Source organism: Choloepus didactylus, chromosome 9, assembly GCF_015220235.1.
Source record: "Choloepus didactylus isolate mChoDid1 chromosome 9, mChoDid1.pri, whole genome shotgun sequence".
Classification (NCBI taxonomy): domain Eukaryota; kingdom Metazoa; phylum Chordata; class Mammalia; order Pilosa; family Megalonychidae; genus Choloepus; species Choloepus didactylus.
In genome coordinates, this window is record NC_051315.1 from 134,868,306 (window position 1) to 134,881,947 (window position 13,642).

At 46.7% G+C, this 13,642-nt stretch overlaps 1 protein-coding gene across 2 annotated transcripts in view; it reads left to right on the forward strand.

Moving 5' to 3' along the window:
* SEPTIN2 (septin 2) overlaps positions 1 to 13,642 on the forward strand; it is a 37,166-nt gene that overhangs the window by 21,192 nt on the left and 2,332 nt on the right. For both annotated transcript variants that reach the window (XM_037848863.1, XM_037848864.1), the window contains exons 4-12: positions 2,020 to 2,106; positions 3,168 to 3,291; positions 4,198 to 4,332; positions 4,459 to 4,576; positions 7,103 to 7,204; positions 7,585 to 7,730; positions 9,021 to 9,104; positions 10,333 to 10,390; positions 11,600 to 11,702. In XM_037848863.1, the coding sequence (XP_037704791.1) occupies positions 2,020 to 2,106; positions 3,168 to 3,291; positions 4,198 to 4,332; positions 4,459 to 4,576; positions 7,103 to 7,204; positions 7,585 to 7,730; positions 9,021 to 9,104; positions 10,333 to 10,390; positions 11,600 to 11,701 (956 nt within the window). In that variant the 3' untranslated portion in view covers position 11,702. The remainder of the gene's footprint in view (positions 1 to 2,019; positions 2,107 to 3,167; positions 3,292 to 4,197; positions 4,333 to 4,458; positions 4,577 to 7,102; positions 7,205 to 7,584; positions 7,731 to 9,020; positions 9,105 to 10,332; positions 10,391 to 11,599; positions 11,703 to 13,642) is intronic.

Consider the following 13,642-nt stretch of genomic DNA (forward strand, 5'->3'; position numbering starts at 1 on the left):
CATTGAACATTGTACTGGAAGTCCCAGGCAGCATAATAGGGCAAAATGAACAAAGACAGCAGATTTGAAAGTAAACAGAGTTGGAGGACTTCACTACCTAATGTCAAGACTCAATAGTAGTGGCCAAGAACTCGGTAAGGACAGGCTCATAGGTCACCTGAACAGTGTTCAGCCCAGAACCAGGCCCAGATGTGTGAGGTCACACCCTCCAGAAAAGTCAACCGAAACAGATAGCGGACCTCGATGTAATAGCTGCAAAAGTTCCAGAAGAAAATGGGCAGAATTTTTTTCATGACATGGGAGTAAGTGTATTTCATAGGACCTGAAGAATAGGAATCACAAAAAGTAATAGTAAATTGGGCTTCATTAAAGCTATTAGCTTACTCTATTCAAAAGACACCAATTAGAAAACAGTAAGGAAAGCCACAGATAGTGAGAAAATATTTGCAAAACGATATCTGACCGAGGGCTTGTATCCGGAATGAAGAACTTTTGGAAACAGTCCCTGGGCCGTGACAACTGCCACTTTGAAAGAGGTGCAATGCCACTCGGTGTGCGCTGGCTCCCCGCTGGCTCTTTTAGGTCCACCGCCACCAGTGCTGTCCAGGGGACAGGAAAGCGAGTCCGTTCGTTCATCCGCCCATTTGTCTGCCCTGCTGCCCGAGAAGCACCGGGAGAGCAAGAGTTGATGCCTGGCCTGTTCCTGGTCACGGGCCTGGGCCGGGCCTGCAGTGGAGCCAGCACGCGGCGGGCACGCCCTCCACACGGAGCAGAGCGTAAGGGCAGGCGTTTCCCTAGGGCGACTGGTCGGTTCCGTGTGGGTCAGCTCATGTTTTACACTCAGTCTGGGGGCGTGCTCAACGTCTAATTCTAGTTTTATCCTTTCAATGTTTTTTTTCCATTTATGAAACTTTCAGTCTAAAGTACAGCCTTAATTTTGTATTTCTGCTCATTTCAACTTCACTTTTCTGTTTTTGAAATCATTTTCCCAGAAATAATGAGTTTTAAAAGAGATGCTTACAGCTTCCACATGTTCATGATGTATCAGAGGGGCAGTCCCTGCTGAGGGTGCAGGGGATGCTCCAGCACTAAGCTAGATGGAGTACAAAGTTTAGGAGCACCTACCTGTTCAAAATTAAGCCTTCCTTAGGCTGTAACCTACAATAAGGTTATGGAATAACTTTAAGTTGCTGTAAAGTTATGAAGTAATTTACAGTAAAGTTCAAGCTTTAAAATAAAAAAATTTAGTCAGTAGTCACTTAAGATTTATGCTTCCTTCTAATATAAAATTTAATTTTTGGTATTTTGCATATTCTTTGGAGTTAAGTTACAAATACTCAAAATATGCACTGGCAGCAGTTGAAGAGGGCATCCTAACTCAGTGACTGCGTAAACGGAGGCGCTGCCTCGGCTGCTGAGCGTACATTCCCCGCGGCCGGCAGCTGCCTGGAGTGAGAAGCGGGTGTGCACCAGACAGGAAAAGAGAAGGGCGGCCCCTCCTGCCTTGTGATCGAGGGGAGACTGCAGAGTGAGTGGGAAGAAGTCAGATTCCTGCCACCAGCCGCTCGTTCTGTCTACTGACCCGTGTTCTCAGGAAGCAGGAGTGTCGTTGACATCATTGAATAGGTGTGCTTTGAGTTTTCAGAAAATGTAGTCAGTTGAATGATCAACAGAACTTACTTTTCGTTCTGTTTATCAAAGAAGAAACACCTTCTGAAATCCATTCCCCATCCTTATGGAGAGGTAAAATCGCGTTTCCAAACATACAATGCAACGGTGAGTGCCGTCTCTGGAGCCCCGCAGCCCTGCCCTGCAGGAGCTCTCTCACCTTGGGCACAGGCTCACCTGGGAGTAGGCGTCTCTTCACCTGCGAAAGGGGTGGTAGAGCCTACTGGATCATGCGTGGAAAGGAGGCCATGAAACAGTGCTTGCGAGGTGCTCAGTCAGGTCCCCACCAGATTTGACCACTGCTGTGTTCTAGGGACAAGGTTATGACAGTGTTTTCATTTTCATTTCAAGGTGAATCGGGTCTAGGAAAATCAACTCTCATAAACAGCCTTTTCCTGACTGATCTCTACCCAGAAAGAATCATACCTGGAGCAGCAGGTAAAAAAAGGTTCCTACCCTTCTGTAAGTGTAATTCTACAGGAAAGTTGCAGAAGAGCGTTTCATGAGTATTGCATGCCTTGGCCCTGTGTTGTGTTTGTTTTTGTTGGGCTTTAATGCAGGAAGACGTCACTCGGGTGGGGAAAGCGTGCTGCTCTTGCGGCCCTTGGTTTGGGTTGTAGACTCTTGAGTTTTTCTTCATCTGGAAAAGAGGAATACCAGGTTTCTGCTTGTGTTTTAAGTTTGGGAGAATTGAGTGGAAATGTCTTATGCCGTGAAGAATGTAATAACAATAAAAGTTTCCGTGGAGTGGGTGTCTCCATGTGTGCCCTCGCTGGTCCTGCACTCCGGAGCAGGACACCGGCCCCTGCAGGAGGGCATTAGCCCCTCCCCCTGCTGTGAAAGAAGGGAGCCGGCTCCGTCTCTATGTGCATGCAAGAGGAAGGTTTATTATATTGCCAGCAGCAAGCCTATATAGCACACACAGTTTTCTTCTACGTGACTGTTGACAGGTTTTCAGGGGGACTGCATTTTTTCTCAAGTCCCAAGGCTGTGACAACAAGTATATTTTTACTCTTTGGGAACAGTCTCTTCAGGACTGGGTGGGAAGCAGAGGCAGGGAGGGAACCCAGCATCATTCCTTATCTTAATTGCCTGCCTTCAGGCACACACTGCCTTGGCCTTCTCTTAACCTTTTAAGAGGAGGCCTCCCTAAATAACTCGCTAAGCCAGGGAAGTCTCTGTGTCTCTACACCCTGCAGTTTTCAAATTCAGTTTTTAAATAAATTTTTGAGTTGTTTTCTGTCGTCTTTGCCCCAGGAACAGAAATTACAATTTTAAGTCTTGGCATTTTTAGCCTTCTGGGCAGCCTGCTAATCGTAGCTCTTCCTCCCAAGCTCTGCGACCGTCTCACTTCATCCTCGTGGGGCCTTCTGAGAGCCCCTCCAAGAGAGCGCATGAGCCTGCCAGTCACCAGTGTTTAGGAACATTAATAACAGGTAGATTCTCCTCTTCACATGCTGGTTATTTTCAAGGTACATTTTTTATTGTCTCTGTTACAGAGAAAATTGAAAGAACTGTCCAAATTGAGGCGTCAACGGTTGAGATTGAAGAGCGAGGAGTCAAGCTGCGCCTGACCGTGGTGGACACGCCCGGCTATGGTGATGCCATCAACTGCAGAGACTGGTGCGTCCAGGGGTGCGGCACCGGGGCTGGCTCCACGGGGTCATGCCCCACAGGGGTCACCTTCATTCACATTCACGTGGTTACTGTGCTCAGGTCTATAGTGGTGTTGGTGAGTAATTACCGGGTTCAGGGTGGCTGTGATGTAAAACAGTGAGACAGAGAAAGCCAGTCATTTATATAACACTAATATACCTGAAACACTTGGATTTGAACCAGGGCCAGTATAATCTTCCTCCCTTCCATACAGGAAGAAAGGAAACCTTCTGTTAGAAAATTCGCTCAAGACTTAGTGCCCCTAAATGGATGCTTATTGGCATCGTTTTCACAAACAAGAAAGTCAAGAAGTAGAAGCAGAAACAGTCTGTCACCCATAGCCTGCAGAGAGTACCCTGTTTTGGGGCAGAATCTCCCGTGGCTGCAGTCCCAGAGGCTTGGCGCAGCAGGCACCCGCCTTCCCAGACTAGACGAGGAGGAGGACGGGTGGGCAGGGAGGATGCACGGTTGGTCTTTCTCCCACTTCTAGAGTTCTTCCCTTTCTTCCAGGCTGTTCTTTGGTGAGGCAGATGTGCTGCACACTTTCACATCTCGGCCCGTGCCCTGCTGCGCCTCACACCCCTGCCTTGCCTTCGTCACCCCCCAGGCATCAGACCCTTCTGCTAACCTCTCTCACCCAGGCTTTTGACTCCGGATGCTTAGGGGAAGTTACGCTTGTCACAGTTTCCAAAACCTCCATCTTACCAAATCTAGGACTCAGTATTCTGTTCTCATCTTACAAGTGAATACTCTAATTAAATACATGTTTTCTTTGTTTGAAGGGAAGATAGAAAACCTTGTTTTCTCTTTGAAGTTCAGAATTGCCTGTCTTTAGTACCCTACAGTGACCGTTAATGTTTGTGGCCCTCTCAGTTTTAAGACCATCATCTCCTACATTGACGAGCAGTTTGAACGTTACCTGCATGATGAGAGTGGGCTGAATCGGCGGCACATCATAGACAATCGAGTGCACTGCTGCTTCTACTTCATTTCACCTTTTGGACATGGGTAAGTAATCGTTCACCTCGTAAACCTGATAGGTAGTAGACTAGATTCCCCTAGATTGCGTATTTTAAGAAAAGAACTGAGATAATTTTTAAAAACTGACACTGTCTTGTGTGAACTTCTCTGTAGACTTAAGCCCTTGGACGTGGCGTTCATGAAAGCGATCCACAACAAGGTCAACATCGTGCCTGTCATCGCCAAAGCCGACACGCTGACTCTGAAGGAGCGGGAGCGGCTGAAGAGGAGGGTGAGTGCCCCGCTCAGGGTGGCCAGAGGGCCCAGAGCACCGGGAAAGAGGGGAGGCAGGGCTGGGGAATTCATTCTGCGTCTTTTGGATCTTATGTTTAAGAAACAACTGGTACTTACACTTGCAGTTATTTTTTAAAATGCTGCCTTCCTGAAGGCGTATCAAATTACTATTCTTTGTAACTCTCCTTAGATGAAAATCCCCTCAATGAGTAGAAGTTCCATAATGCAAGAAGATTCCATAGTGTATTGGCTAAGTAACCTGGATGCAGAAGTGTGATCATCTGCATGAATTTCTCTTATTTTATCTCAGTATCTTCAAAGAATAAGTGCTGAGCATGATAGTTGTGGTACTTTAAATGTTCCCAGGGCCTACATTTGGGTTGTCGGATGCCCAGTTGCCATTGCCAGTCGTCCGTCCATTTGTTTCTCACCTCCCAGAACCCCCTTACGCTGACCTGTCCATCTTGTTTGCGCCCCTTTTGCTGTCCTCTTCTATGTTGTCCCCGTAGAGCCTCTTGACTGACTGTCAGCTATACTTACACACTATTTCTGATTGTGTGCTCATTAGGAAAGTTCAGTTTAGAAAATGAGTTCCTTTAATTATTCTCAAACACAACCTCTGTTAATAGTTTTCCAGAACATACTCTATTTATGTGTTCGTGTTTATAGAATGGAGTCATATTATACTTATTATTCTGCCATTTGATTTTTTTAACTGCAAATTTTATTGAGCTGTATTCACATACCATATAATGCATCCAAAGTATACAGTTTCACAGTATCATCACAATTGCAAGTTGTGCAATCATCATCACACTCAATTTTAGACGATTTTCATTGCTCCAAAGAGAAAAATAATAAACAGAATAAAAAAAGAAATCCCAGAATACCCCATGCCCCTTGTCCCCCTCTATTATTGACCCCTAGTATTGATGTGGTGCATTGATTTTTTAATTTAAAACTATTTCTTAATCTTCATCATCTGTAGCTCTTACAGGCTGCCCTTATCTAAGCCAATCTGCTTGCAGACCCTCTAGGAGCCTCTTGCTTTAGTCACAGACTTCCTGGTTGTTACCTGCCGTCTCCTTAATCCCTTCAGCTCTGGCCTCACCTTGTCCACGTGGCCCTGCGAGTGCTCACCGCTCCCTGCACCACTGGGGCTGGCGTGCTGGGCAGGCCCCTCCCAAAGCTTCTTTTCCTGGTTCTCGGGTGCTGCGTTGCCCCGTCCTCCCGAGACTTCCTCTCGACGACTTCTACTGCCTTCCAACCTTCCTGCTCCCTCAACGCCAGCGTGCTTGAGAGTTGTTTTACCAAGATCGTCCATTCCTGTGGCTTTGCTTTTGCCTTAAAGTACATGTGGAGATAGAAAGAAGCTGCTTCTCCCCACAGAGTACCTTGTGCCGACTCCTGTGTCTGCCCTGATCTCGTGACTCGTGCAGCCACCAGACTTCGGGATGTGGAATTGCTTCTGCTCTAGTACTTTCTTAACTCCTGTCCCTCAGTTCATTCCATCATCACTTATTAAAGATTTTTCAGGTCTGTTTTTCTTCCCAGCTTAATCTTTTTGAGGCCAGCTTAGCAGAAAAGGTGGGGGTCAGTAGGGGTCTACTGGCTGTGAGATAAAAGAGAGCAGGAAAAAGACCAAAGCAAGTTCATGCCCAGTCTTCCCACTTAGGAGCGGATTTAGGAAAGACTGAAGACCTGACTTGCAGGGAAAGGCTGGGAACAGGGCCTCTTCTGTCTTCCTGAATTTGTGCAGACATCACCTGGAGATGCTTGTCCTTGTCATGAAGAGGGGCCCAGTGTGGAGTTGAGGTTATGTTCTCTCCCCCCAGCACGTCTCGCCCTGCGACTGAGCAGGGCGCCGGCACATAGGGGGTATTGAGGGCGCATCTTTTAACTGACAGCTGATGTGCGTGCTTGTTTTGGCTGTTGTCATGGCCTGTGGACTGGCTTCTCTACCACCCGGCCGGTGGTGCAGGCCGTGACATTCCACCCCTGGTGCACACTGCCCGTGGAGTGAAATCCAGGTTCCCACCTCTTCCTCACCCCGTTTGTTTTCTCGTCTCACCCCCTCGTCCAGCCGGGTGTCTGCATTCTCTCCTCTTCGTTCCCCCTGTTTGAACCCCCCATGCACACACGCCACCTGTGAAGTTCCTGTCGATGTGCCTCTTGTGACACTTCCGGCTCTTGGAGCCTGTGGCTTCTGCGTGTGCTTCTCTTACGGCGCTTGTCATCCTTGAGACCAGTCCTGCTTGTGATTTTCGTCTGAGCTGTTGGCAGAGGCCATGGTGGTTCTTCCTGGTGCTTTGAGCGTTGAGGGTGCTGTTGTTGAGGACGGGAACCCTCAGGGTCAGTCACATGCCACTCAGCTGTTTATAAAACCATTTGAAAATGATCTTAGGAATCAGGTTGTTTCTTGAGGGATTGACATTTGGATAATTCTAATACATTTGTGGAAAATTGTACTTGGCTAAAATATGCATCTTTCCTAAAATTGCTCCTGGCTTTGTCATTCTTGGAGATTCTGGATGAAATTGAAGAACATAGCATCAAAATCTATCACTTACCTGATGCAGAATCAGATGAAGACGAGGATTTTAAAGAGCAGACGAGACTTCTCAAGGTGAGAGTCAGTCTCTAAGTCCACAAAATAAGCAACTCCTGTTCTCCTTTTGTAAGTGCTTTTGTTGCTGCGTTGTCAGCGGTCAGACCTCTGAGGATCAGGCCCTGGGGGTTAATGGGGGAGCTCCCGTGACCATGGTGCTTTTGCTTAAGTGTGTTTGCTATAGCTGTCATCTAAGGCTTAGAAACCTTACTGATAAGGTTTTTTTGCAGGTGTAATTTGTCCCATGTGGAAGATATCTGACCCTTTCAAGTAAAATGTTGTATATTCCAATTACATCTTGTATAGACAGTGATTTGCTTAACACCTGCCAGTGTTCTTGTGAAATTCACTGTGAGAACCCGGTTCCCTTCCACGAGCCTCCACCCTGTCTCCTCCAGGCGAGCATTCCGTTTTCCGTGGTTGGCTCCAATCAGTTGATTGAAGCCAAAGGCAAGAAGGTCAGAGGCCGCCTCTACCCGTGGGGCGTCGTGGAGGTAGAGAACCCTGAGCACAACGACTTCCTGAAGCTGAGGACAATGCTTATGTAAGATGTGGGGTCGGCGCTTTCAGTGTGGGGGTACACACGCAGGCCCCGAGGCTCCACACCTGCAGCTGACACCTCGTGGTTCTGCTGAGGGTGCCCAGGGTCCTTGCTGGGGGTGAGACCCCTCCCTAGGCATGCCTGCAGCTTCCTGGTGGTGGGGCAGCAGCACGTCAGGGTTTCCTGCTCACTGCAGGAGGCGACGGGCATCTTCTCCAGGGGCTGCTCCCCGGCCTCAGGCCCCCACCCTGGGTGGTCCCAGTTGCCCTAGAGAGTCTGCAGTTTCTGCTCATTAGCCTTCGCAGACCTGACTGCAAAACTAGATGTTTTCCATCTAACAGCAGCTCTCACAGCTAGTGCTGTGCTTGTGTGGCTGTTGCTTGTGAGTGGAGGCCGAAAGAGAGAACATTGCTTAGGATATAATTCCTCTCTGACCAGCAGAGTGAAGGGCTGGCTGATCCAGATAAGTTAATATTTTGACTGAGGATTGTTGTCTTCCCACATCATGCCTCACTTGGTTTAGCGATTTTAATGAGTTAAAATCAGTAAGACATTACCGCTCAAGCGATAACCTGACTGAATTTGACTGTCATGAGGAAGTGAAGGTGTGTGCTGTGTGGTGGAGGGCACAGAGGCTGCAGACAAGGCCTGGGGCCCCCACCTCTGGCTGAGTGCCTCCCAGGCTGAAGGGAGGCCATGCCACACCCCTGCCTTCGTCGGGACAGTCCTGGGTCCTGAGTGGACACTAGTATACGATGATGGCTGCTCATGCTGGAGCACTGAAGTGTCTGAAAAACCTGGACAAACACAATGGGTGTTTCATAGGATGAGTGGAAGTTTCACAGTTCTCTTTGCTCCTGTGAGACCCAGCATATCAGTTCTGCACTGTATGGTCTTCTCCACAGCCTGAGCTGACCAACTCTTTCTGTTGCCTGTAATGAAGAGTAACGCATAAATGTTAGGCTTTGGGAGCTATGACTATTTGAGCCACATATTTTCCAGAGTTCTTTTTTCAGAGCGTGTTCTGTCTCAAGACACTGCTGCAGTCTTCCTGGCGATGGTGCCGGGCAGGGCTGCAGTTTGTGCCTTGTCATTGGTGGCAGCTGGAGAGACAAGCCTTGCCAGCTGCTTGCACAGCCACACTCCCTGTCCCGAATTTCCAGTGACTCAGGGACTTTGAGTACCACTTACCAAATAATAAGCAGGGTTTCATCACCGGTATTTCCCCCATGTTCTTGCTTAGCTAGCTTGCCCATGAGGATGACACGTGGGCGCCTTCCTCTTCTGTTTCAGCACCCACATGCAGGACCTGCAGGAGGTGACCCAGGACCTGCACTACGAGAACTTCCGTTCTGAGCGGCTCAAGAGGGGCGGCAGGTTGGTACCCTCTCTCCCCTCACCCCTGCCCCACCCGTATCGTGTCACTTTGAGTCACCCTGCCCTCCTCTGTATTATGGCACCCCAAGTCATGCTGTACCCCCTCTCCTCTGTCTATCCAGCTCATCCTGACCTCTAAGCAACATTATTTGGTTTCCTACTCAACAGTTGTAATGAGAGACACATTGCTTATTTAGTTGAATTGTGCATTTTTAGCCTTTTAAAGAAAAGGTAGCTTTCGCACTCTGCACCTGAAGTCCAGAGAAGTATATTGGGTACTTCGTTAACAGCATCACTCTGTCGATAAATGAGGAACATTGTTTGGCACTAAGAAATTGCAGCTCCCCCGTGGGGTCCTAGGGAGCCACCGAGCGAGCGTGGAGCCTGTCCCTGTGCACACCAGCCCCCCGCGCCCACTTGCCTACTCCTGGCGTCCCCATGAGTTTCCGTGTCAGGTCTGTGTCTTGTGACTGACTTACATCTGATAAAACCACATCTGCTTAGAAGAAAGCTTAATTCAAGTAACAATACACATCATTTATAAAAAGAATTTTCTGCATTGTAGTTCATTAAAATATTTACATTGTATTTTAATAATTTAATGGATTTGAGCCTACATACAAGATAGTTGTTGAAGTGTAATTTTTAAATTTGATTAATTTGGGAACTCCACATCAAGAAAGGTTGTAGAGGTATCAAGGAAATCCCACCCTGAAAGTGGAGGCCAGGCTCTGGCACCAAACGGTTTGGGCACGCGGGGACGAGTGGTGTCCCCTGCTCTCTGGCCCCCATGGCGCCTCTTTCCCGGAGGCTCAGGAAACCTGCATCATTCCTGCGGGGAGCAGAGCGCGCTGGGTTCCCCCAGCTCCCCTTCGGGGGACCAGGTCCTCGAATACGCCTACTGGTGGTAGTCTGTGTTCACGGGGAAAACTCAGATCATGCCTGCTTCATTTGAGCACGAAAAGGTAACCGTGTTGTTACCTCAGCTTAGAGTAAGAGAGAGTCTTGAATTGGCCATTTCTTGCTGTTTTATCCTGTTTTCACCATGTTTCCTTCTTATTGTTTCATGTCTTTAACCAGAAAAACAACTACGTCTTATTTTAAATAGATATGTTTTCAGAATTGTAAAGTGAAATTTTTCTGTAGATGATAGGTGGCCACCTGTGATCAGAAATAATTAACTATGTCATTGTAAGATTGTAATTTCAATTTGTTTCAACTTCTTTAGGAAAGTGGAGAATGAGGATATGAACAAAGACCAGATTTTGCTGGAAAAGGAAGCCGAAGTAAGTAGAAAAGTATTATTCTTATGTCTAAAGTTATATAGTTTACATGCAAATATATTATTTGTAATTAACTTACTAATAGTTTCCTTTTGAGGAGGAATATGTTGCATATAATTAATCTATTTTATTATTACATGTGATCTGTACATGATAATATAAATATATATGCATTTTATATATATAGTGCTTTACATATAGTCTCAAATTTGATCTCTATGACAGCTTTGCTAAATAACTTAGAAATGGTGAGAGTTCAGTAACATGATTGATTTTTGTAAGATGTTCAAATATCCCTTTTCCTATACATGGACAGTAATCAGCTGGAAAACTGTAAGGAAAAACTTGCCATCCACATCTGTTAACAGAACTTCAGGAAGACATGGAGCCTTTTTCTCTTTGCATGATGGGAAAGTGGAAGAATAAGGGTGGGAAAAGAGAAGTTCTCCAGAAATGGACTAACGGGGGAGTCCTTTACAGATGATGAAAGCATTAAGGAACAGTGGTCAGCAGAATTGTTTACTGCAGACATAATGGGTTGATTAAATAGAAGTCTAGAGAGAGGTAAGAAATATGGAAATTTACTCTATGACAGTGGCAGCCTTCAGATCTGTTGCAGTGTGGATGGCACACAGATTATTCAGTGAATGGTATGATAACGGTCCAGCCTTTTAAAAACAAAAATAAAACTTAATTTTTGATCAAATTAATCCCATATGGATCAAATATTTAAAGATTTGAAACATAACTATCAAGTTACCTAAAGAAAATTTGGGTATTTTACAATATTTGCCAGAAGCCTTTCTAAACACTTAGTAAGCCAGGTTGATGAAAATCAAGAAGAATAAAGATTGATAAACCTTCAATTTTTTAAGTTAGGACCTGACTGCCCTCCAGAAAAGATGAATCATTTTCCACTCTCATTTTATTTCACATCCCCCCACTGAGTGTCATCAGTTTCCCACTTTTTATGTTAAAAAAAATCTCAAATTGTTTTGTCTTTAATTATTGCTTGTAATGTTGATATTTATATTTCTTATTTGAGTTGCGTATTCCTATTTTTTACTCAGTTTTCTATTGATGAATTGCCCTTTTGGTACTGATTTGTAAGAGTTCTTTGTGAATTAACTCTGCCACCTTTTGGAAAAGCCTCAACATTGAAAGACAACAGCCTGGAATCAGTAATGTATCCAGAATTTACTGTGTTTATAGCTTCGTCGCATGCAAGAGATGATTGCAAGAATGCAGGCGCAGATGCAGATGCAGATGCAGGGGGGAGATGGTGATGGCAGTGCTCATGGGCCCCACGTGTGAGGTAACCACAGCCCCGTGTGCCTCATTTCCCTGGACAGCAGCCACTGTGCTGTCCCCTCGGCTTGAATGGCCGGCGGGCTCCTCCTCCTCGAGGCTTACTCATGGTTTGCGTTTTGAAGCTGTGTCAGTAACTCTGTTGCTAGCCTTGAAGGAGAAAGGGGTTGCCCCATCTCCCAGGTACTGCAGGCTTGTAGAGGGAAGGCACATTTCATGGAAACGTTTCTTCAGAGTGGGTAGTAGCAGACGTTTTTAATACCCACACTGCTCAGAGGTACTGAAGGAGGGTGATGGTTGGAAATGTTTTGTGAGACTCACGTTGCTGTTTTTCTCTTGTCCTATATTTTGAATATTAAATACCTGTCTAATCTGGTTTTCTAAACTTATAAAAATGATTAGCAATAGAAAGAAAATTACACATTAAAACACTTATTAGTCACACAATTGGAAATTTATTAATGCCGAAAACATCTCCTTTCAAAAATAGTAAAAAAGTTAGCAGGTCAGAAATAGAAAGGTGCCAGTAGGTGAGGGTTGTCCTCGGCCAGGGGCCTGGAAAGTGCTGCTTCTAGAGACAGCTCCCTTCCCGCTCCCCGCGCCAGTCCCGAGTCCGGTCCTGAGTCCGGCCGGGCACACGCTGGCCGCGCTGCTCGCAGGGGACCCGGCCTAGGAAAGGTGTCCCCGGGCGGCCAGAGCTGACCAGGCGCTATTGCAGGTTGCTCTGCAGTGATGCTGCACCTCCCCAGGGGAAGGTGTGAAAGAGAAGGTCCAGTGAGACCTGAGAGTTGGAGGAGACAGTTGGGTGGGGCTGGGGGAGGCAGAGAGCCCCTGTGGACACACCGACCAGGCTCTCCCTCTAAGGAGAGAGAGTGTGGGGCAGAGGCGGGGCGGCGCCTGCACGCGTGCAGGTGCAAGGCTCCCCATGGCAGGGACCCTGCTGTGACACAGGGCAGCTGGCTGGAAGCCACAAGTGCTGAAGGCAGGCCCCAAGGCAGGCCCTGGCCCGAGCGGCTTCCTGGAGGAGCCTTCAGCCATGGGCATGGACATGCAGGAGACCCCTGCACACGTGCCACGGCCAGTCCCGAGCGTGCAGGCTGACTTAGCCCGTTTACCGCGCAGCAAGTCGCTGCTGTCGTGGGTGTGTGCGCTCGTTTGCCTGTGCTCAGAGCCGAAGGTGAGGCAAGTCCTTCCAGGCCGGAGGCTGGGCCTGCCTTGGGGCCTGCCCTCAGCACTTCTCTTGGTAAAATGGAAAGAAGTGAGTCTTAGGGTCCATTTGAGGCAGGAGGGAGTGAGAGGTATTTGCTCATTCTCCCTGGTCTTGCTGCTTCTCTCTGTCTCTCTCTCATTTCAAATAAATGCACACAGTTTTATGCATATAATGCAGCATTGCACCACGAAGGGCATCTGCTCATTTTGTACATTCAGATATGTTTGAAATACTTCTTAAGGCTACAAAACACAACATGGAAAAATAAACAGGAATACACTGACCACTGATAAAAAGTGATGTGATAAAGAATATAAAGCTAACAGGCCAAAATGGAAGAACCCTCTAATCTTCTCATTCCATAATTCAACCATTGATATTAACCAAGAAAAGAAATGGCTTAGGCCAATTGTTCTAGCTTACAAGGCTAGAACAAGGAATTAATGATTGTTAATTATTCTAGCTTACAAGGCTAGAACAAGGAAACTTCCTTTTTCAACAGGTCCTCTCAAACACATTTTTCTTTCTCACACAACCATCCGAGTCTTTATAAATTTTTACCTAGTACCATCATAACAAAAATGTTATTTTTTGAAGTGCTTTCTAAAATCCTACTACAAAGCACCTAAGTGCTGTCACTCCTCAGCTCAGCAGTTAAACAGACATTCGGGTAATTACAATAATTAAAACAGCACAGAGGGAAATGGCGGCCAGTGCCCTGCAGACCCTGAGCTAAG